Raw genomic sequence first — 23,925 nt, forward strand, 5'->3', positions numbered from 1 at the left:
TACATTTGAATTTTAGGCTAAAACATTATTATGATCATCAGTTAAAGGAAAGGAACAATTACACAGTCCTTTATCTACTCATCTACCACGCCGGCGTACAGCTTGGGCGTGGAAAAGCATTGCTACATTTGATATGTGGTCATGTGATACTACATTACAAATTTAGAATACAACATGAATATATCTTCAAAAAATTCAGATGATATGAAATAGTTACATAGCTCTCTGTACCTCATGTTAGGTGGTCTGAAAGGCTGTAACACACGACACTCTGAGATATAATGTACAAGCTTATATTCTTCATTACACAGTTTACACTTAGTTTCTGACCTGCCAGTACAATCTATATCCGAGCCTGATTCTTGCAGTCAGAACATCACACTGTCTTGTTCTTGTTTTATATAAACCATAGAAGAATGAAGCTTGCCTAAACCGGTCATAGTGCTTTATGATACAGCTTTCAGGGCGTTGAGAATTAATCAACTCAGTCAAGTCCTCTTTGAAGAAAGCTTTAATGATGTATAAAATCGTAGAAAGAGGTGCCCCAAAGTCTATATCCACACTTTGCTTGTCACATGCTGAATTTACTAGGCAAACAGCCTAGGGATTCCAACATGCGATGGAATCCACACAAAACGTATATCAGGTCTCATTCTTTTGCACAATACACGTTTATCCTGATGTCATTTGCAATATTTCCTGCACCTTTGTCTAGAATGTTCAGAGCCTGGAGAGCACTCTGTGAATCGCAGAAAATTACCCCTGAGCCTTGATTTAATAAAAATTCGGTGGCCATGAGTATTCCTACCAACTCAATTTGGGTAGTATAATTGCAAGTGCATACTGCTCAAGTATAGCAGGGGGGACAGTCATATACTATACACTTAGGTCTGACATTTCCCATAGTGGTACAGAACATCTATGCAAGGTTTTAGTTATGGGTAGGTTCAGCTGAGCTAAGTGTTTACATGTTACTTGTACCCATGGGTTTGAATATGAATCGGTGATGTCATTCAAAGTTAGCTCCTCTATACTGTATTTTAGTTGTCTTTGGAATTCTGTATACTGGAGGGCTTCTCTAATTGATTTGACACTAAATGTGGTATTTAAGTATGATATTCTTTCATAAACAGAAGGTAAATTAAGTTCTGTTCTCATATTCACAGTTCTTGTTGTTCTAGGGGCACCAAGAATGATCCTCATGGCTTCATTTTGTACATTTTCTAAACTAGTTAGCTCTGATTCCTTGAATACTAGTAGCTATGCATGATATTCTAAGACTGACTGTTTATATGACAAGTAATAGAGTCTCGCAATATTCACATTGATACCATGATTTTTGTCGACAAGTGTCCTAAGTGGCTTCAGTCGCTCCCACAGCCTTTTCTTCAGGCTTTTGATGAACTCTGCATCATTGACAATCACCCCGAGTGATTGTCTTTGGGTTAAGTGCCTTGTTTTTTTTCAGAGATTACTAAGCCACACTCAGCAGCCCTTGCTGAAGGTATATCTAGAATCTAGAAAGTACATCTAGTGGTATTACGCTAGAATCTAGAAAGTACATCTAGTGGTATATCGCTAGAATCTAGAAAGTACATCTAGTGGTATATCGCTAGAATCTAGAAAATACATCTAATGGTATATCGCCTAGTAATCTATACATTAGAATATTAAATTGCATGGGACTAAGTACGCCTCCCTGAGGTGTGCCGAGTTCAAATACTTTTGTACGAGTACTCTTAAAGCCCCTGAAAATGCCCATCGATTAGATAGATACATTTAAATCAATGTTCACAGTTTTCCCTGAATACCAAAGCTAGCTAGTTGCTCAAGGATAATTTCTCTGTTTGCAATATCAAAGGCAGATTTAAGATAAAAAAAAAAAAAAAAAATACAGTTTGCATGCCTGGGTTTGAGTTTGTTATGTAATCCGCAAAACAGCCCTGGGAGAAATCCATACAGTCTGTTGATAACTTAGCATTAATGCAATACATAAGCTTGTTCAGAATTGTTCTCTCAACTACTTTGCACAGACAGGAGGTCAAGGAAATGGGCCTGTCCTTGTCAGTATTGGGTTGGGGTATAGGTATGATTAAGCTTTTAGTCCAGGAGCTGAGGGCAAGACAAGAGCGTCTACAGCCAGACAGACACGCTCAGATCAGAGAAAGGGCAGCCGAACCCGATAACTCAGATGTTATCTTTTCTCAGAGGGAACTAAGGAAAGCCTATAAAACCAGTTCCAACACAGCCCCGGGCTCTGATGGGATCTCGTACCCCATTATCTCCCACCTAGGACTAGCAGGTGAGCGTGCACTCTTGCAACTCATCAACAAGTCCTGGGAAACTTCCACTCTAGTTGGAAGAGGGCTACCATAGTTCCCGTCCCAAAACCAAAGGACCCGGGGAAGTACCGCCCCATCTCTCTGCTCAGCTGCCTGGCCAAGACGGCCGAGAGGATGGTACTAAACCGGCTTCAATGGAAAACGGGACCCCCGCACGAACACCTCCACGGGTTCACAAGGGGCATGGGCACAGCACACAGCATAGCCACGCTCTTAAGCACAATCAGCAAGGGCCCAGCTGTGGTGGTATTCCTTGACCTGGAGAAGGCTTTTGAACTGGCAAGTCCGCTTGCCATTCAGGAAAGCCTGATCCAGAAGGGAATCAGAGGAAAGCTCTTGCCTTGGATAGGTGACTACTTCAGGAACAGGACTGCCAATGTCAAATTCCAGGGTCACCTATCGCAGCACATGCCGCTCGAAAATGGAACGCCACAGGGTGGGGTTTTCAGTCCAGCCCTATTCAACACTTTAATGTCCTGCATCCTCAACATAAACCTCCCAGTGGGGTGCAAAATCATCTCGTATGCAGACGATCTCGCTATCACCTCCACTGGACCACGCAGCCAGAATAAAGCCCAGCGTTGTCTGGACCTCGTGTCAGAGGAGTGTTGTAGGACAGGACTAAAGATCTCTGCAGCCAAATCCAAAGCCATGGCTCTGAGACACAGAGTTCGAGGCACAAGACTGAAAATCCAGGGAGTGGAATTAGAATGGGTCAAGGACTACCTATACCTTGGGGTAAGGATAGACCGGACCCTCTCCTTCCATAAGGAGGTCCAGTACCTGGTTGACCGAACCAAAGCAAGACTGTCCGTCATGAGAGCAATGATTGGGAGACGCATAGGGGCCAGACACAAAGTACTAAGATCATTCTATGTACATGCTGTCCGGCCCATTGTGGACTATGCCTCAGTCGCTCTAATTGCTGCAAAGAAAAAGCACACACACAAATTAGAAACAGTCCAAAATGAAGCTACCAGGATCATTCTTGGTGCCCCGAGGTGGACGAAGGTCCTCAACCTCCTGATGGAGGCAAACCTTCTCCCCCTGGACTCACGAATCGATGTAATGGCAACACAATTCCTGGCTCCCAGGAACACAAGCCTAAGACAAAAAATAGTCAGATGCCTCGAACAAGACAACGAGCTCGTTGCAAACAACTCCTGGCTGTCTCACACAGCCAGGGTGTTGATACGCCATCAGCTCAAAGAACAGCTTCTTGCTAAGGGCATGGACTCCCCCCACCCCAACTTTGCCGAAGCCCCACCGTGGGCACTGAGCCTGATAGAGTTCAACATAATGAGCCTGTCAATGAAAAAGAGCCTATACCCCATGCCTAGCCTAAAGGCAGAAGCCCACAGGGTCATTGCAGCCATCACTCCTCCGGGTAGTAGAACATACTACACGGATGGATCGGTCGATCCCTTGAGCCACACTGCAGGCGCCGGCTTTGCAGCAAGGGATGCCACGCGATCCATGAGGGTAACAGACAACGCCTCCTCGCTACAGGCAGAGGCAGTTGCAATCATGGGAGCCCTAGGCCACGCGTCCCTAAGGGAAGGACACGTGGTCATACACACAGACTCAAGGGCAGCCATTGACTGTCTTCAGCACAGCTCACCCACAGACAACATCTACCTACTGACTACGATTCTCACAATGGCACAGAGAATTCTTGCTCAGGGTAGAAGAATTATCATCAACTGGGTTCCAAGCCACATCGGTATCAGAGGGAACGAGCTTGCTGACAGACTAGCAGTCGCTGACGATAAAACCGAGCCGAAAATTACTTATGAAGAAGTGTGCCTTGGTCGGTCGTACCTTCCTACGGCAGCTCCACAGAGAGGAAACGAGAACCTCCCCCTCGGCCAGCTGGTACTCAGACGCCACAGGCTATGAACCACTAGCACTCTCTGAAGTAAGCAACAGAGGTACCGAAGTCATTCGTCACAGAATGCGCCTAGGTTACCACTGTGCATGGCAGATTATCCCAACAATCGAACGCGATGAAAGGTGCTGCAAGCACTGCGGCGAGCCGAACGCCACACTAGTCCACTACCTAGAAAATTGTGACCATACACAATTCCTGAAACAGGAACTGCCCACAACAGCCGCCGTGCTGGTAAAAAGGCTATGCGAAATGCTTACACCATGACGGCAGGAGCGCCTGCTGGCAATCCCGCCGCCACGGTAAGCACCGAGTGTCAGACAACTCAATGAAACAGCCGTAAAAAGCTGACACAGGCCGGGCCATATTTAGAAGGCCCGGGCGAAGCTAGAACTTCGCAAACCATAAAGTCAAGTAGTGTTCGTCTTCTCGTTCGCATAGTCGGGCCCAGGTATTTTTAGCTCGTCTGTGTATGCCTGTGTTTAGTTTTTGTGAGTTTGATAGTGCAACCAGCGGGATAGCTGTGTATTCAAGAATTGGTGTTGTTTTATACAGTCTGACTATTGTTCATGGTGTGCAGCACGAGAAGTGTCTGAATTTGGTGACTGTTGTGTGTGCTTGTGCAATTCTTTGTCTGATGTGTGTGATACCGTATGTTTAAGAAATATAGTTGCTGTAAGGTGTAGGTTGTGACAGATTGATTGTATACAGGATATAAAGTGTTGGCGGTAAAACGCTTCCCTGTGGTACTCCACTTCTGAGGCGGAGAGGGGTGCCTAGGTGAGTATCCAGGGGTACTGTGGCAGTCCTGTGATCTAGGACACTGTAGAAGAGATTTTTTGGGAGTTGTAACTGCATTAATTCGTATTTGAGACGCGTCATGTCAGACCTTGTAAAAGGCCTTAATGACGTGTCATAGAATAATGCTAATCTGGTACTTGCTTGCGAGACAGAGAGCAATCTGACTATGGCTGTTCTATGTCTATCAAGGCCAAGAGTTTCCCTCTGATTCCCCTCTGGATCAGACGACTTGCTAATTCAATAGCCTACTCCAGGTCTAGGACTACTACCACAAATGTGGCAGTACTGGTTGTGCTTAAGAGCATGGCTATGCTGTGTACTATGCTCATGCCTCCTGTGAACCCATGGAGGTGTTCATGTGGGGGTCCCATTTTCTATCGTCCATCTTGCCCAGACAGCTGAGGAGATTGGGCAGTACTTCTCTGGCTCCTTTGGTTTTGGGGTAGGAACTATGCTAGCCCTCTTCCAAGTTTTCCAGGATTAGTTGATGAGATGTAGGAATGCAAACTCACTTGCCAGTTCTAGGTGGGAAATGATGGGGTAGGAGATCCCATCAGAGCCCAGGGCAGAGTGAGTAAAGTTTTTATAGTATTTTCTTAGTTCCCTCAGAGAAAAGATAACATCTCAGTTATTGGTTTCGGCTGCCCTTTCTCTGATATGAGTAAGTCTGCCTGATTGTAGGTGTTCTTGGTTTGCCCACAGTTTGACTGGCAGACTGTTGTTGCTTGTTCTCACAGAGAACTCATGCACCAACCTGTTTGCCTCTGATTGTTGGTCATGGTGTGTCCACCTCGGGGTTGAGCAGCTGGTAGCTCACCTGACCTGTTGCCACAGCTCTGTAAGGGTGGTCTGGAGACTAACACCATTCCAGACACTTTTCCTGCCTGGCTCTTTTGGCAGTTTCCTTGGCATCCCTGATAACTTCCCTTAGGCGAGTTAGATTGTCAGGGGTTCTTCGCCTTCAGAATTCTTTTCTGCCGAGTTTTAGGTCTGGCCTGTGACTCATCGTCACATCTAAGACAGTGGGTCAAGGCATTCTGAAATGCTTCCAGTTGGCCTTGTGTATTTTCCCTATGATTGGGCTTTGGCATTGGGGCTGGGTCAGTATCCATAAGGGTGGTCACAGTCCCATAATGGTCACTTGTGACAGTCTCATCGATGCACCATCTGATTCTCTCCACCAGAGCTTCAGTGGCCAAGGTGAAGTCTAAGACACCTCCTTTGACATGCATTGACTCTGACCAGGGTGATCAAGCCTCTAGTGACAGCTGTACTTGACAGCATGAAGACATGATACTCTAAGAAGCAAGGAGTCCCTTCTGTTAATGTCTCCTAGAGCATAGCAATGTCAGTGTTCCTTGATTGTATTATCGTGTGAATGACTGCATTTCTTGTAATGAAGCAATTGTAGTATGCTTAGATTGGGTGTCATAATGTTGCTTAGTATTATCTGAGACGTCTTTATATTTGGATTCGGTCAGATTCCCATCAATGGTGGTATCTGACAACTCCAATGTGAAGTCCTCGATGATTGAGGGATCATCATTTGTTTTTGGGCTGTTTGTCAGGTTATCTATGGGTACACTGAGAGGTGGAGAGCCATTGGTAGCTGGGCTTTTCTCTTTTCAGGCTTTGTCTGTGTTTTTGGGCTTTGCTAACTTTACCTGGGTAAGCTCAGTCTGCACTGTTTTGGCTCTGCCTGTGAGGGCAGGCTAGGGTGGGAGTAGGGAGGGGAGTCTCATCCTGAGGTGGGGTAGGGGCTGACTTTGTCCAGCTTCCTCCCTTCAGGGCTGCAACAGTCTGTGTCACTGCCTTCATGGTGACCGTGACTGCCTTCTCCCGTATTGATAACCAGATTTTTCTCTGAATCTCCAATGCTCTTACCAATTGATGGGTTTAGAGGGACAAACGCCTAGGGGGTCCAGACTCTCCTTCAGAGTTTGTCTCCGTCCTTTGGACCACCCTTTCGGCTTGGATTCTAGGCTTTGGTCATGGGAGCAGCTGATGGTTTGGTTGGTCCAGCTTGTGCTCCTAGCTCATGCAGGACTCAAACTGGCGTCCATGGTGTCTAACAATTGTTGAAGGTATCTCAAATCTTGCCATGCAGCCGGCGACGAACATCCTGGTGACGGTGGTTGCAGTACAGTTTGGGCCAACAAGTGAATCTGTCTATGACAGTTAGGAGGCAGGTATAGATACCATTTATCAGTAGGGGTGAAAATGCTTCTCTGGTATGGGAAAGATGTGCAGAGGTGACTCCGTGGGCCTCTGTATCTTGACCTTGAGCTTGGAGCTGGAGGGGGATGACCAAATGGTTCCAAAAAATAATGTTTATCTTTTTGGTGGAATGGCATTCCCTTTGGTCTCTCCCCAGGGGTTTCACCTACACATGTGTATGCCATGCATGGCACCCTTGTGTACTGTGGAGATGGAAGTTATGGAGGCTCAGTTATGCCATGTATGAGTAAGCACTCATAGCACTGTTGTACTTAAACAAGTCCCGTGATTGCCAGTCACCATGGCTTTTAGCTATGCATACCCTCTCACCACCCTGTAGCTGTTAGACATAAGATTTAACATACAGCTTCCCCTTGTTGGGTTGGGACATGAGAAGGTGACATAAGTGCTTAATTTCATGGCAAGTAATTCACCAAATCCTCTACAAACAGAGATTAAAGATGACAAGCCATGCAAAAACTGACCATGACAGTCACTCTGAAGCCAATTCTATCTTCTAGTGGCAAGAAAAATATTTAAAAAAAAAAACATGGGCTGAGTCAGGACAGAACCCATAACCACAAAACATGTCTGTCCATGGTATTGTCTCTCATAATGGCACTCAAACATGGAAAGCTTGGACTTTCCCTCAGACCTCCCTAACCGAGATGGGAGCACAAAGCTGGACCAGACAAACCAGCAGCTGCTCCCATGACCAAAGCCTAGAATCCATGCTGAAGGGGCAGTCTGAAACTCTGAGGGAGAGCCTGGACCTTCTAGGAATTTCCCACAGTTTAAGGTTCCCTCTAAACCTGAAGGCTTTGACAATGCTTACTAACTGGTGAACACATTGGAGATGCAGAAAAAAATCTGGTTGTCATTCCCGGTTGCCAGACACCAGGGCATGATCATTGTCCCTAAAAATCAAGCTACCTTGAATTTCCTGTAGGAAACGAAGGAGCTTAAAGATGGGAGAAAAGTGTGTACTCACCACTGAATCCCGAAGATAGATGGAGCCCCAATCACCACTCTTGAGGGTAGTGATTGGTTCTATAAGCTTAGAACCTATGTGCCTGAACAACTTAGGTGCTTTATGTGCCAGAAATATGGTCACCACCAGGCTAGCTACAATGTTAAGCCCAATTGTGGTATCTGTAGCAAGGCACACAACACCAAGGTGTGCCTTAAGGTACACAAGGAAGGCCAAGGGGACAAAATTACCAAATGTCCCAACTGTGCCAAGAGGCATTATGCCTGGAGCCTGGCTTACTCTGTCAGGAAGTGGCCCTCAGGCGACAAGAGGTTGCTAAAAAACAGCCAGACTTTGTTCCTGCTCCCCCAGGCACCCATATGGGGACAGAACAGAAGGGAAAAGGTTCCTTGATCTCCTAAGAAGAGGGAAGCACCTCCCCAGCCAACACTGGACACCTCCAACAAAAGGAGTTTCCAGCCATTGCAAGTACGTAGAAAAAGAATCTGATGAATAAAGGCTCAAAGAACATTGCAAGAGCCACCTCCCAGTGGACCCGTAGTTAACCTGACAAATAGCCAAAAAACAGATGAAGATCCCTCTCTCGGAAAGCGACTTTACAACGGAATTATGAGATACCACCACTGATGGGGAAACTGACTCTGAAACCAAATATAAATACGGCTCAGATGTAACTAACACGATGGCACACAATCTAAGCATACTACAGTGAATATCATTGGCTTCAACACAAAAAATGCCATCCTCCATGTAATAGTGCGATCAAGGAACATTGACATTATCATGCTCCAGGGGACTGTTCACTTTTCAAGGTATCATGTCTTCATGTTGCCAAGCACAGCTGGCATTAGTCAGAGCAACAATCCCCTGCTCTACAATACCGATGCATCGCACTGTCGAGATGTTGAATCTTTTACTGTTGAGATTCACCTGGCAGGGGGCCCCCTCAAGCTGTACAGTGTGTGCAGTAGGCCAGGCTGTAGGTAGGTCTGTGCTACAGTCGAATGCATACCACCATATCCTGGCTCCCTGTAGGCGACCAGATAAGGCAGGCTAACACATAGCTAGTGTGCTTGAGACATTCCCCGATTTCGCTCTTTTCAATACCCAAAAACCAACGCATGTCAAATCAGACCTCACCTTGGCCACTGCGGCTCTGGTAGAGAGAATCAGATGGTGTGTTGATAAGACTGTCACAAGTGACCAGTATGGCACTGTTACCACGCTCTTGGATGCTGGCCCAGCCAACATGCCACAACCAAATCCAAGATGGAAAACAGACATGGTCAACTGGCAAGCATTTCAAAATGCATTGGCCCACTCCCTTAGATGAAATGAACCCCCACAGAGTTAAAATGTGGATGTGCTTGAAGCCAGACTTATCAATGCCATAAATCAAGCAGCCTCACAGGGCATACCTAAAGTTTGGTCTTGGTCCAGGAGTTACAAAAATGCCTGGTACTTTAACACCGAGATTAAAAGAATGAACTTGTGCAGAACACAATTCCGAAGATAAAATAAAAGCAATCCAACCCTCTTAAGGGAAATTGTCCAGAATGGCAAGGAAACTACAATAAGAGTCAGGCAGGAAAAGTGGCTGGAATGGTCCTTTGGCCACCGGACTATCTTTACAGAGCTCTGGCAATGGGTCAGGTGAGCTACCTGGGAAACTTCCACTCTAGCCCCGAGGTGCACAATCAGAGGCAAACAGGCTGATGCATGAGTTCTCTGCGAGAACAAGCAGAAACAGTCTGCCAACCAAAGTGAGGGCAAACCAAGAATGCCTTAGGCCACGATGACTTGCTCATATTAGAAAAAAGGCAGCCAAACCCTGAGAGAACTAAGAAAAACATAAAAAAAAAAAACAGTTCTTACTCAGACCTGGGCTCTGATGGGATCCCCTACCCCATCATTTCCCACCAAGGACTGGCAGGTGAGTTTGCATTCCTGCAACTCATCAACAAGTCCTGAGAAACTTCCACTCTACCCCAGTGTTGGAAGAAGGCTACCATAGTTCCCATCCCAAAATCAAAGGAGCCAGGGAAGTACTGCCTCATCTCTCTCCTCAGCTGTTTAAATGGTACTAAACCGACTCCAATGTAAAATGGAACACCCATATGAGCACCTCCATGTGTTCACAAAGGGCCATGAGCACAGCACACAGCATAGTCAAGCCTTTAACACAAGCAGCATCTCACATCTTTGGTAGTATTCCTAGACCTGGAGAAGTCTTTCGAATTAGCAGGTCTTCTTGCTAATCAGGAGACCCTGATCCTGAAGGGAATCAGAGGAAAGTTCTTGGCCTGGATAGGTGACTTTCAGGAACAGAACAAAGTCAAATTCAAGGGTCACCTATACAGCACATACCACTAGAAAATGGAACACCACAGGGTGGGGTCCTTTTCAACTCCCTAATGTCCTGTATCCTCAACATACATCCAGCGCAGTGCAATATCATCTCCTATGCAGATGATCTTGCAGTCATCTCCACTGGACGCACTGCCTAAGAGGAGCCCAGCACTGTCTGGACTTTGTATCTGAGGAGTGTTGTAGGACAGGGATAAAGATCTCTGCAGCCATTCAGAAGAGCCTGATCCAGAAGGGAATCAGAGGAAAGCTCTTGGCTTAAACAGGTGACTACTTCAGGAACAGGACAGCCAGAGTCAAATACCAAGGTTACCTATCACAGCACATACCACTAGAAAATGGAATGCCACAGGGTGGGGTTCTCAGTCCAGCCTTATTTAACACCTTAATGTCCTATATCCCCAACATAAACCTCCCAGTGGGGTGCAAGATCATCTCTTATGTAGACGATCTTGCTATCACCTCCACTGGCCCATACAGCCTAAATAAAGCCAGCGTTGTCTGGACCTTGTGTCTGAGGAGTGTTGTAGGACAGGACTAAAGATCTCTGCAGTAAAATCCAAAGCCATGGCTCTGAGACACAATGTTCAAGGCACAAGTCTGCATGACCAAGGAGTGGACGTAGAATGGGTCCAGGTCTTCCAATACCTTGGGGTAAGGATTGACCAGATCCCCTCCTTCCATAAGGAGGTCCAGTACCTAGTCTTGTCATGAGAGCAATGACTGGGAGGCACATAGGAGCTAGACATAAAGTATTAAGCTCATTCTATGTACAAGCTGTCCATCCCATGACGGACTATGCTTCTGTTACCCTGATTGCCACCAAGCCAAGACCAAGACAAAAACTGGAGACAGTTCCAAATGAAACTGTCAGGAAGCAAACCTTCTACCCCTGGAAATTATCTAATGACAGAACAGTTCCTTTCCAAAGTCATCCAGGCACTCAGGAATACAAGCATTAGATAAAAACACTCAAGATTATGAGCTCTTTGCAAACAACTGGTTGCCACACACAGCCAGGGTGTTGATACACTATCAGCTCAAAGAGCAACTACTCGCTAAGGGCATGGACTCCCCCAACCCTGACTTTATTGAAGCCCACCCGTAGGCACAAATCTTAATCACATTCTCTGCCGTGACCTTGTCAAGGAGAAAGAATCAATGCCTAATCTGAAGGCAGAAGCCGAAAGGGTCATTGCAGTCATTACTCCTCCAGGTAGTAGAACCTACTTCACAGATAGATCAGTTGATCCTGTAATCCACGCTGCAGGCACCGTCTTTGCAAGGAATGCCACAAAATCCATGAATGTAACAAACATCGCTACAAGCAGAGGCAGTTGCAATCATGGGAGCCCTAGCCTACATGTTCCTGAGGGAAGGACACATGGTCATACATACAGATTCTAAGGCAGCCATTAACTATCTATAACACAGCATGCCCAATGACAACATCTACTCCCTGACCACTGTGCTTACCATAGCGCAGAGGATTCTTGCTCAGGGTAGAAGAATAATCTTAAACTTGGACCCCAGCCACAGAGGCCATCGGAGGGAATGAGCTTGCTTACAGACTAGCTGACATTGGCAAGGGTATGCCCCCAAATCCCATAATCATTAAACCAAGCCGAAAATGTTTGAGGCACAGGCCCAATGCCACAGTACTTGCTATTTTCCTGCAGGAAACAAGATCCTCCCCATCGACAAGATGGAGCCACTGGCACTCTCTGAAACAATCAACAGTTGATGAAGTCATTCTTCCCCGAATCAGACTAGGTTACCACTGCGCATGACAAATCATACAAACAACTGACTATGCAGACATGTGTTTCAAGCACTGTGGCGAGCCGAAAACCACCCAGTTACATTATTTACAGAGATGTGAGCACAATTTCTGAGATAGGGACTCCCCACAACAACCGCTGGGCTGGTAAAGAGATTATGCTGCATGCTCACACACACACACAAATAGAGATACAAATACTAATTTATTTCCAAATTGACAAAATATAGCCATTATTTACATGTCGGTTAATTATTTTGATTGCGTCTTTGTTGGACTTTGATTATATGTTAGGTTTCTTTATGTCTCCATTGTGCATTTCACATCTCACTCCCATAAGTAACGTGCTCCATGTAAAATACGTGAAATCAGTTAGACCAAAGGTGAATTATAGTGATATAAGGCCTTGAACTCAAAAAGTTTTTTCATGTACATTTATTTCGTAGAATGAGGCTGCTTAAAATTTATCCAGCAGACATCGATTAGCTAGACACTACTCTACATTTCAAAATGCCAGTGACAAGTCTTTGTCATTTCTTTTCTTCTGAGTACATTATGAAATAAAACATTTCATTTGCTCCTCCCGTACAGTCAGATTATGTGGATAAAAAGGTAAATAAATATGTCTGAACAGAAGCATATGTAAAGAATACAACACAAAGTGTAACGTAGGTGGGTGTTAAGATTTTTTCCAATCTATTTGAGGATTTTTTCTCTTATAAGTGAGAGGCCAGTATTTTCCTCTCATATAAGTGAACAAATATAAAATACTCAATGCAAATTTGCAGTATAAGTTTAATTCTTCCGGTTATGGAAGACTGAAGTCATTTTCCTTTGTCTACATATTTTCCTATTATTAGTTATGATATATAACAAGCTGGTTTCCTCCATTAATTTTGTATATTCATCTGACACCTTAAGTAGTTCTCCTCTACGAATACTACCACTATATTGCGCTATAATGAACCATAGCAATGGGATACATACCAGAAATACCACAGCTGATAGAAGGAAAAGGCTGTGGAGACACAACATCCCAGGGCACAGCAATACTCGTGGTGACCGCAGCTGTTGACACAAACAAATCAGGTAATCAGTTAAGGATTGCTCCAATGAAATATAACTTTCATTATTACTATCTAAGTAAAAGTAACAAAACAGTGATATGAATGCTGCTGCAGCTGCTGCTGCTGATGATGACTCTTTATTAATGAAAGAGTACAAAACAAATAAATGAATACACAATACAATGATTTCCCAGGTCAGATAAGATCAACCCTAATTTTCTTTTTGGTGCGCTGGTGTCAAAAAACATGCGTGCAGACGCAAAAGTCATGTAGAGCCTGATTTAGCTTGGGGTGGTATGGCAAGCATTTTCTACTTGGATTTGCCGCAAGTGGTATTACTATCTTTCTTTGTATTTGACTGGCTGGTCATCTGATTCTCGTGGCCACTGTTTTCGATCCATCTTCATAGCGATCTCGTCTAGCAATCTTGCTGACTTGCGTTCAAATCCCTCGCCGCCAGTGGATGGTAACCCAGGCCATTCCTTGCACATAGGGGATAACTTTGAAGCAAAATAAAACAGACACTATGTCACACCAAGAATATCCAAATGGAATCAAATTAAACTTTTAAACCTTTAAACCTTCTTGGCAGAGCCCAATACTAGATGGAAAACAAAAGCCTTTCAGAATGCCTTGGCCCACTGTCAAGCAGCCTCACAGACCATACCTAAAAAGCTTGGCTTTGGTCCAGGAGTTACAAAGACATCTGGTACTTTAATGACGAGGGTAGGGAGGTCAACCACAGAGTAAACATGTGCAGAAAACAATTCCGAAGGCAAAAAAAAAAAACTGACAATCTAGCCCTCCTAAAGGAAACTGTCAGAGATACCAAGGAAACTGTCAAAAGTCAGGCAGGAAAAGTGGTTGGAATGGCGTGAGTCTTTTGGCCACCAAACCACCCTTACAGAACTGTGACAATGGTTCAGGCCAGCTACCAGCCACTCAGCCCCGAGGTGCACACCCCACGACCCTCAATCAGAGGCAAACAGACTGGTGCATGAGTTCTCTGCAAGAACAAGCAGCAACAGTCTGCCAGCTGAACTGAGAGCAAACCAAGAACGCCTACAACCAGGCAGACTTGCTCATATCAGAGAAAGGGCAGCCGAACCTAATAACAGAGATGTTATCTTTTCTCTGGGGGAACTAAGAAAAAAACTATAAAAACAGTTCTTACTCAGCCCCGGGTTCTAATGGGATCTCCTACCCCATCTTTCCCACCTAGGACTGACAGGTAAGTTTGCATACTGCCCAATCTCTCTCCTCAGCTGTCTGGGTGAGACGGCAGAGAGGATGGTACTAAACCAACTCCAATGGAATATGGGACCCTCAAAGGAACACATCCATGGGTTCACAAGGGGCGTGAGCACAGCACACAGCATAGCACATCTGTGGTAGTATTCCTAGACATGGAGAAAGCTTTTGAATTAGCAAGTCCTCTTGCTATTCAAGAGACCCTGATCCAGAAGGAAATCAGAGGAAAGCTCTTGGCCTGGATAGGTGACTATTTCTAGATTAGAACAGCCAAAGTCAAATTCCAAGTTCATCTATACAGCATATGCCACTAGAAAATGAAATGCAACAGGGTGGGGTCCTCAGTCCTCAGCCCTTTCAACACCCTAATGTCCCGTTTCATCAACATAAACGTCTCCTATGTAAACGATCTTGCAACTGTCAGAAGAGCCCAGCATTGTCTGGACCTTAGGAGTGTTATTTGGCAGGACTAAAGATCTCTGCAGTCAAATCAAAAGGATTAACCAGACCCTCTCCTTCCAAAAGGAGGTCCAGTACCTGGATGAGGGGTAAGGATTAACCAGACCCTCTCCTTCCAAAAGGAGGTCCAGTACCTGAATGACCAAATCAAAGCAAGACTGTCATGAGAGCAATGACTGAGGGACACAAAGGAGCTGGACATAAAGTACTAAGATCATTCTATGTACATGCGATCCATCCAATTGTGGACTATTGCTTTGATTAGCGCCAAGCCAACATTAAGAGAAAAATTGGAGACAGTTCAAAATGAAGCTGCCAGGATCATTCTGGGTGCCCCCAGGTGGATGAAGGTTCTCAACCTCCTCATAGAGACAAACCTAGTGTTGATACACTATCAGCTCAAAGAGCAACTACTTGCTAAAGGCATGGATTCCCCCAACCTTGACTATATTGAAGCCCCACTGTGGGCACAAACCTCGATAGAGTTTTCTGTTATAAGCTTGTCAAGGAGAAAGAATCAACACCCTATGCCTACTCTAAAGGGTCATTGCAGCCATCACTCCTCCGGGTAGTAGAGCCTACTTCACGGATGGATCAGTCAATCCTGTAATCCACACTGCAGGCGCCGGCTTAGCATCAAGGGATGCCACTAAATCCATGAGGGTAACAGACAACGCATCACTACAGGCAGAGGCAATTGCGATCATGGAAGCCCTAGCCCACGCATCCCTGAGGGAAGGACACGTGGTCATACATCCAGATTCCAAGGCAGCCATTGACTGTCTACAACACAGCTCACCCAAAGACAACATCTACCTCCTGACTGCTGTGCTTACCATAGCACAGAGGATTCTTGCCTTTGCCCATCTAATGATACCCAACCAAACATGCTTGGCTAAACAATAACATACTAAATAAATAAAGTAAATACTAAATACTAAATAAATAAAGTAAATACTAAATACTAAATAAATAAAGTAAATACTAAATACTAAATAAATAAAGTAAAGTATGCCAACAATAGCAAGCTTACAATCCCTTCTGTACTCACATGTAGTGACGACGGAGGCCGTCATAGGTCTCAAAAGCACAAAAGCGTATTCTGCCGTCGATCTGCAGAGGAAAAAGCCAGACAAAAATTAGACACACTGCTATAAAGATACAGGGGAGGGGAAAGAGGGAAGGAGGGAGGGAGGGGTGGGAGGGGAAAGAGGGAGGGAGGGAGGGAGGGGTGGGAGGGGAAAGAGGGAGGGAAGGAGGGAGGGAGGGGTGGGAGGGGAAAGAGGGAGGGAAGGAGGGGTGAGAGGGGAAAGAGGGAGGAAGGAAGAGAGAAGGAGGAAGGGAGACCACAGACAGAACCTGCACAATTATATGCTTTCCACAGCGCCGTGTGTAGATTGAGGTGTTGAAAGGTTTCACCGCACCTTTTGCGCTGGCCACTTAGCAAGCTTGTGACATCATACTCACAAAGCCATCCAAGGTTCGTTACAAAATGTTTTATGACAGCAAGATACAGTTTCATGGCGTCACATGATTGACTTCAATGGAATTCTCTTATTAACTTATTTTGTCACATACTGATGATATATTCAGCGAGTGCCTTGCCCAGTTTTTCCAAGAATTTTAAAACTCTGTCATCCAATCCAGGTGGTTGACAGTTCTTTGTGTTCCCTGCGACACCGGCCCTAGATGGAAAGCAGCAGAAGGAAGGAGGGAGGGAGGGGTGGGAGGGGAAAGAGGGAGGGAAGGAGGGAGGGAAGGAGGGAGGGAGGGGTGGGAGGGAGGGAAGGAGGGGTGAGAGGGGAAAGAGGGAGGAAGGGAGACCACAGACAGAACCTGCACAATTATATGCTTTCCACAGCGCCGTGTGTAGATTGAGGTGTTGGAAGGTTTCACCGCACCTTTTGCGCTGGCCACTTAGCAAGCTTGTGACATCATACTCACAAAGCCATCCAAGGTTCGTTACAAAATGTTTTATGACAGCAAGATACAGTTTCATGGCGTCACATGATTGACTTCAATGGAATTCTCTTATTAACTTATTTTGTCACATACTGATGATATATTCAGCGAGTGCCTTGCCCAGTTTTTCCAAGAATTTTAAAACTCTGTCATCCAATCCAGGTGGTTGACAGTTCTTTGTGTTCCCTGCGACACCGGCCCTAGATGGAAAGCAGCAGAAGGAAGGAGGGAGGGAGGGGTGGGAGGGGAAAGAGGGAGGGAAGGAGGGAGGGAAGGAGGGAGGGAGGGGTGGGAGGGAGGGAAGGAGGGGTGAGAGGGGAAAGAGGGAGGAAGGGAGACCACAGACAGAACCTGCACAATTATATGCTTTCCACAGCGCCGTGTGTAGATGGAGGTGTTGGAAGGTTTCACCGCACCTTTTGCGCTGGCCACTTAGCAAGCTTGTGACATCATACTCACAAAGCCATCCAAGGTTCGTTACAAAATGTTTTATGACAGCAAGATACAGTTTCATGGCGTCACATGATTGACTTCAATGGAATTCTCTTATTAACTTATTTTGTCACATACTGATGATATATTCAGCGAGTGCCTTGCCCAGTTTTTCCAAGAATTTTAAAACTCTGTCATCCAATCCAGGTGGTTGACAGTTCTTTGTGTTCCCTGCGACACCGGCCCTAGATGGAAAGCAGCAGAAGGAAGGAGGGAGGGAGGGGTGGGAGGGGAAAGAGGGAGGGAAGGAGGGAGGGAAGGGAGGGAGGGAGGGAGGTGGGAGGGAGGGGAAGGAGGGGTGAGAGGGGAAAGAGAGGAGGAAGGGAGACCACAGACAGAACCTGCACAATTATATGCTTTCCACAGCGCCGTGTGTAGATTGAGGTGTTGGAAGGTTTCACCGCACCTTTTGCGCTGGCCACTTAGCAAGCTTGTGACATCATACTCACAAAGCCATCCAAGGTTCGTTACAAAATGTTTTATGACAGCAAGATACAGTTTCATGGCGTCACATGATTGACTTCAATGGAATTCTCTTATTAACTTATTTTGTCACATACTGATGATATATTCAGCGAGTGCCTTGCCCAGTTTTTCCAAGAATTTTAAAACTCTGTCATCCAATCCAGGTGGTTGACAGTTCTTTGTGTTCCCTGCGACACCGGCCCTAGATGGAAAGCAGCAGAAGGAAGGAGGGAGGGAGGGGTGGGAGGGGAAAGAGGGAGGGAAGGAGGGAGGGAAGGAGGGAGGGAGGGGTGGGAGGGAGGGAAGGAGGGGTGAGAGGGGAAAGAGGGAGGAAGGGAGACCACAGACAGAACCTGCACAATTATATGCTTTCCACAGCGCCGTGTGTAGATGGAGGTGTTGGAAGGTTTCACCGCACCTTTTGCGCTGGCCACTTAGCAAGCTTGTGACATCATACTCACAAAGCCATCCAAGGTTCGTTACAAAATGTTTTATGACAGCAAGATACAGTTTCATGGCGTCACATGATTGACTTCAATGGAATTCTCTTATTAACTTATTTTGTCACATACTGATGATATATTCAGCGAGTGCCTTGCCCAGTTTTTCCAAGAATTTTAAAACTCTGTCATCCAATCCAGGTGGTTGACAGTTCTTTGTGTTCCCTGCGACACCGGCCCTAGATGGAAAGCAGCAGAAGGAAGGAGGGAGGGAGGGGTGGGAGGGGAAAGAGGGAGGGAAGGAGGGAGGGAGGGGTGGGAGGGAGGGAAGGAGGGGTGAGAGGGGAAAGAGGGAGGAAGGAAGAGAGAAGGAGGAAGGGAGACCACAGACAGAAATTATATGCTTTCCACAGCGCCGTGTGTAGATGGAGGTGTTGGAAGGTTTCACCGCACCTTTTGCGCTGGCCACTTAGCAAGCTTGTGACATCATACTCACAAAGCCATCCAAGGTTCGTTACAAAATGTTTTATGACAGCAAGATACAGTTTCATGGCGTCACATGATTGACTTCAATGGAATTCTCTTATTAACTTATTTTGTCACATACTGATGATATATTCAGCGAGTGCCTTGCCCAGTTTTTCCAAGAATTTTAAAACTCTGTCATCCAATCCAGGTGGTTGACAGTTCTTTGTGTTCCCTGCGACACCGGCCCTAGATGGAAAGCAGCAGAAGGAAGGAGGGAGGGAGGGGTGGGAGGGGAAAGAGGGAGGGAAGGAGGGAGGGAGGGGTGGGAGGGAGGGAAGGAGGGGTGAGAGGGGAAAGAGGGAGGAAGGAAGAGAGAAGGAGGAAGGGAGACCACAGACAGAACCTGCACAATTATATGCTTTCCACAGCGCCGTGTGTAGATGGAGGTGTTGGAAGGTTTCACCGCACCTTTTGCGCTGGCCACTTAGCAAGCTTGTGACATCATACTCACAAAGCCATCCAAGGTTCGTTACAAAATGTTTTATGACAGCAAGATACAGTTTCATGGCGTCACATGATTGACTTCAATGGAATTCTCTTATTAACTTATTTTGTCACATACTGATGATATATTCAGCGAGTGCCTTGCCCAGTTTTTCCAAGAATTTTAAAACTCTGTCATCCAATCCAGGTGGTTGACAGTTCTTTGTGTTCCCTGCGACACCGGCCCTAGATGGAAAGCAGCAGAAGGAAGGAGGGAGGGAGGGGTGGGAGGGGAAAGAGGGAGGGAAGGAGGGAGGGAAGGAGGGAGGGAGGGGTGGGAGGGAGGGAAGGAGGGGTGAGAGGGGAAAGAGGGAGGAAGGAAGAGAGAAGGAGGAAGGGAGACCACAGACAGAACCTGCACAATTATATGCTTTCCACAGCGCCGTGTGTAGATTGAGGTGTTGGAAGGTTTCACCGCACCTTTTGCGCTGGCCACTCAGCAAGCTTTTGACATCATACTCACAAAGCCATCCAAGGTTCGTTACAAAATGTTTTATGACAGCAAGATACAGTTTCATGGCGTCACATGATTGACTTCAATGGAATTCTCTTATTAACTTATTTTGTCACATACTGATGATATATTCAGCGAGTGCCTTGCCCAGTTTTTCCAAGAATTTTAAAACTCTGTCATCCAATCCAGGTGGTTGACAGTTCTTTGTGTTCCCTGCGACACCGGCCCTAGATGAAAAGCAGCAGAAGGAAGATCTTGATGTTGCTGCTACTGAGCCTGCAAGGACTGCATCGATGAACCAGCTACAGCTTGATCACCTTAGTTCAACTTCAGTTAAACAAGGAGCTGACCAGCTCCCAGACCTCTTTTCAGTAAGAGGTCTGGGTGAAGTTCTTGTCTGTGTTCGGCAGTGAAGGCTTCCCCAGGTCATAAGGGCCGAGCGTGACTGCATGCTGGTGAAAGGGATGACAGTTCTTGTAAGAAAAAAGGTCGGTTATACTGCTTCTGCGTTGACTACAGAGGCTTTAACAAAGTGACCACCCCAGATATGTACCAACTACCTCGCACTGATGAGAACTTGGACTCACTCTCAGGTACAGATGTGGTACACAATACTGAGAACTGGTCAGTATATTGGACCATCTCCGTCCACCCAGAGGATCGCTCAAAGACTGCATGCAATGATATCAACCATCTTTTACACTTCCAGTGCTTTCCTGTTGGCCTTTCCACTGCACTAACTACCTTCGAGGGCGAGAGACCTTGTGGTAGTGCCAGTGTTGGGAGTCACAAACTGATTTACCTCGATGATGTGGTCATTACTTCGTCCTCGTTCACAGATCATCTGAGACACTTGCAGGTGACACTGGGCCTGCTTGAAGGTGCTAGGATGAAATTAAGTATGGAGAAATATGCTTCTGCCCAGAATCAAGTGAAGCTTCTTGAGTTTGTTAATGGGTAGGACACCCAGTCCTTAAAAAGTAGCTGCCATAACTGGTATAAAGAGATCTCGGGCAGCACAGGATGTTCTTGGGTGCCCAAACGAAGCTTACTGAGAAAGGCGAAATGTTTCAATGGGGTGATGGATAGCAGACTTCCTTTAATGCCTTGAAGGTGAATACCCCTATACTATATCTCCCAGACCTCAGCAGACCATTAAAAGATGCCTTGGGTGCTGCTCTTATCCAATGTGATGCCAACTGGTCTGCCCCATTCCTTTGCATATTGGTCGCGGGTGCTGAAGGAGGCAGAAACACAGTACGCAGTGACAAACTTGGAAACTTTAACAGTTGTGGAGGCCATCCGTGCTTTTGACAGCTTTCATAGAACATTACATTAGATATTAAAACCTCCAGACCACTTACACAGATAATTGTCTAGAATTCTTATCAGATGTGTAGTGGTCTCTCTTGAGGGGCCTGCAAGTGAAGCATGCTTTCTCCCTGACTTATCACCCCCAGTCCAATGACCTGTTAAAGCAATAGAGCCGTCAAAGACACACTAGCTACTCTGGTCTAGGATTCACACTCACAGTGGCCCGTTTACTTAACAGCAGTTTGTCTCACCATGAAAACCACCATACATCATTCCATAGGGGACCAGCCCCTCTACCTTCTGATAGGGAAGAACGAGCTATATGCTAAGGGGCTCACAAATCAACTGACCACTGATGAAGGGCTTATGCAACAACGTTTAGCATAAGCTCGACGTCCAAGTATAGAAGTGAGCATAAGGGCATGTATTATGACCAGTCTGCCAAGACAGTGCCACCTCTTGAGAAGGGATACCTGGTCACGAGAAAAGTATGATCATGTATGATGTGCTGGATCACCAAGCCCCTCAGAGCTGGACTTAGTCAAAGAAGGAGACCAGCTTGCTTCCCCAGTATTATTGTTGTGTTTTTTTCAAGTAACTATGAAATGAGCTGGCTGTGATTTGAGGTCATACATTGTAATGTTTCTCGCAAGATGTTCTTCTCGAGTTTACTCTTCAACCTTGCATGCCCTCCATCCGGGGAGGGATTGAAGTGTACCCCAAGATACACCTTGTCAGAAGCAGAATGATTTATTCTTAACTACCAAGTAGTTTTGTACTCGTTTGCCAGCATCCAGCAACTCATCATGTGCCAAGATTAACCCTCTCCCAGATTATACCCAGATATAGATTGGACTAGCCCAGAATAACCCTTTGGGTATAATCAGGCTAGCCTACTTTATACCGCCGTGTATAAAATAGGATACTCTAAACTATACCCCCATTGTCAGAATATACCTTTCTTACAATCAGTAGCAAGACTTTTTCTCTCTAAACCATAACTATTGTCAAATGTTTCTAGTTAACTTTAGTTGAGATCATATGTTCCTCCAACTTTAAAACAGGAATAGAGAATGATGAATAATATAGTTTTCAGGGATTAGTTTTTAATATGAAGCCCATCAAGGTTTCCATGCAGGTAAAATAACCTGTATTGTAGAGGTGTTATAAATGATTAATTGAGTGACATTAAGACCTTTCAGTTCTTGAATGATAAGTTTCTAGCTAACCTATTATATAGCAGTCCTACTACAACTGAAATACTAAAATACTGAGAGGTCAAAGGTGTCCCCATAATTGATTGATTTCTCTACTTTGAGTCCTCTTTAAAAAGTCTAATGCCTTACCTTTAGTGAAGTTGGTTTTCCTTTTAAATATTTCTCATAACATGTTTTAGACATCATATCCCATGAAGACATATCAAGAACTTGCCGTGAAACATTAATTATCATTTCGGAAATATTTGTAAGGTGGGGGAGGGGGGATGAGATCACTGCATGATTGCCATTAAAAACAACTATTATCTTCCTGCAATTCATTAATATATTTGTTACAGAAAAATGGGAACGCTAGGGGAATGCTAGGGAAGTATATTTGGGATTAGTGGGTATATTTTAGCCTAGCCCACCTTAAACCCTGGGTATATTCTGAGCAGGGGTTAGAGTCTGAGAAGCTACACTGGTAACCAGCTAGTCAGTTTACTGTGATTTCAATGAGCCCGCAGATCGCGACCTCGCCTTCAAACACCAGTCTCCCCTTCATGAGAGGGCATAACATTAGTTATCATGAAGACAAGAGGAAGCTGAAAGTTTGACAAGCAAACTGAATACTTCCTACGCTTCAGCAGCAACTAAAAACACTCCCAGTGCAGTCGGTATCAGCTAAGTGGCTTAGGACAAAGAAATTGCAGAATTAATGGAAACAGTCAAAGATTAATGAATCAGATTAAATAATTGAATAATACAATTCAACAAATTGCTGAATCAACCCGGCAGCATCATAAGGAGGATACCAAATCACAATTTGGATCACACCTTCTCGTCAAAGCCGCTCTTACTAGGACTTTGTCTTGTATTTTATCTGTTTCTCGACTAAGTGTCTCTCTGGCAGCAAGACGCAGGATATGCAGGCGATTGTCTCCAAAAATAACTATGGAAGGCCCCTGGGTAGTGAGGGAGAGGACGAACCTCCCTCCCAGAATAAAAAAATAAAAAATAAAACCAGCAGACAAGGCACAACCAACCTCCATATAATGTAATATTTGCATTAACCATTATACAATGAAACTATCAAAGTCTTAGAACTAAAGTAAATGACCTTAGATTGTGCTCCCAACATTATAGTTCTCAAGAGATGCATTGGTGATAAAGAATATACTGTTCAAAATTGTTTACTAGATACAGCAATGATATCCAATCCTAAACTTCGACAGACAGGGTTAAGCAGAGAGTTCCATAGTGGACAGCAGATTGTTGTAGGGCGCTGTGTAAGGCCTACAAGCTTTTAAAAGTAACATTAAAAGGAGAACTTTTACAATTACAAACTAGCACGAGAATGGCTAATAGAACAATTATACATGCAAGAAGAACTTTGCCTATACACCACAATATCACAGGTTTGGTCCA

General features: G+C 45.3%; 1 protein-coding gene across 1 annotated transcript in view; it reads right to left on the bottom strand.

The window, feature by feature from the left end:
- The window catches only part of LOC125026910, a 41,394-nt gene extending 24,232 nt beyond the window's left edge, over positions 1-17,162 (bottom strand). Inside the window, exons 1-3 of the mRNA XM_047615511.1 lie at positions 16,995-17,162; positions 16,215-16,276; positions 13,374-13,454 (exon numbers count right to left, since the gene is read on the bottom strand). Of these exons, the coding sequence (XP_047471467.1) occupies positions 13,374-13,454; positions 16,215-16,276; positions 16,995-17,162 (311 nt within the window). The remainder of the gene's footprint in view (positions 1-13,373; positions 13,455-16,214; positions 16,277-16,994) is intronic.
- Positions 17,163-23,925: the final 6,763 nt, after the last annotated feature.

This window comes from Penaeus chinensis, chromosome 7, assembly GCF_019202785.1.
Source record: "Penaeus chinensis breed Huanghai No. 1 chromosome 7, ASM1920278v2, whole genome shotgun sequence".
Classification (NCBI taxonomy): Eukaryota; Metazoa; Arthropoda; class Malacostraca; order Decapoda; family Penaeidae; genus Penaeus; species Penaeus chinensis.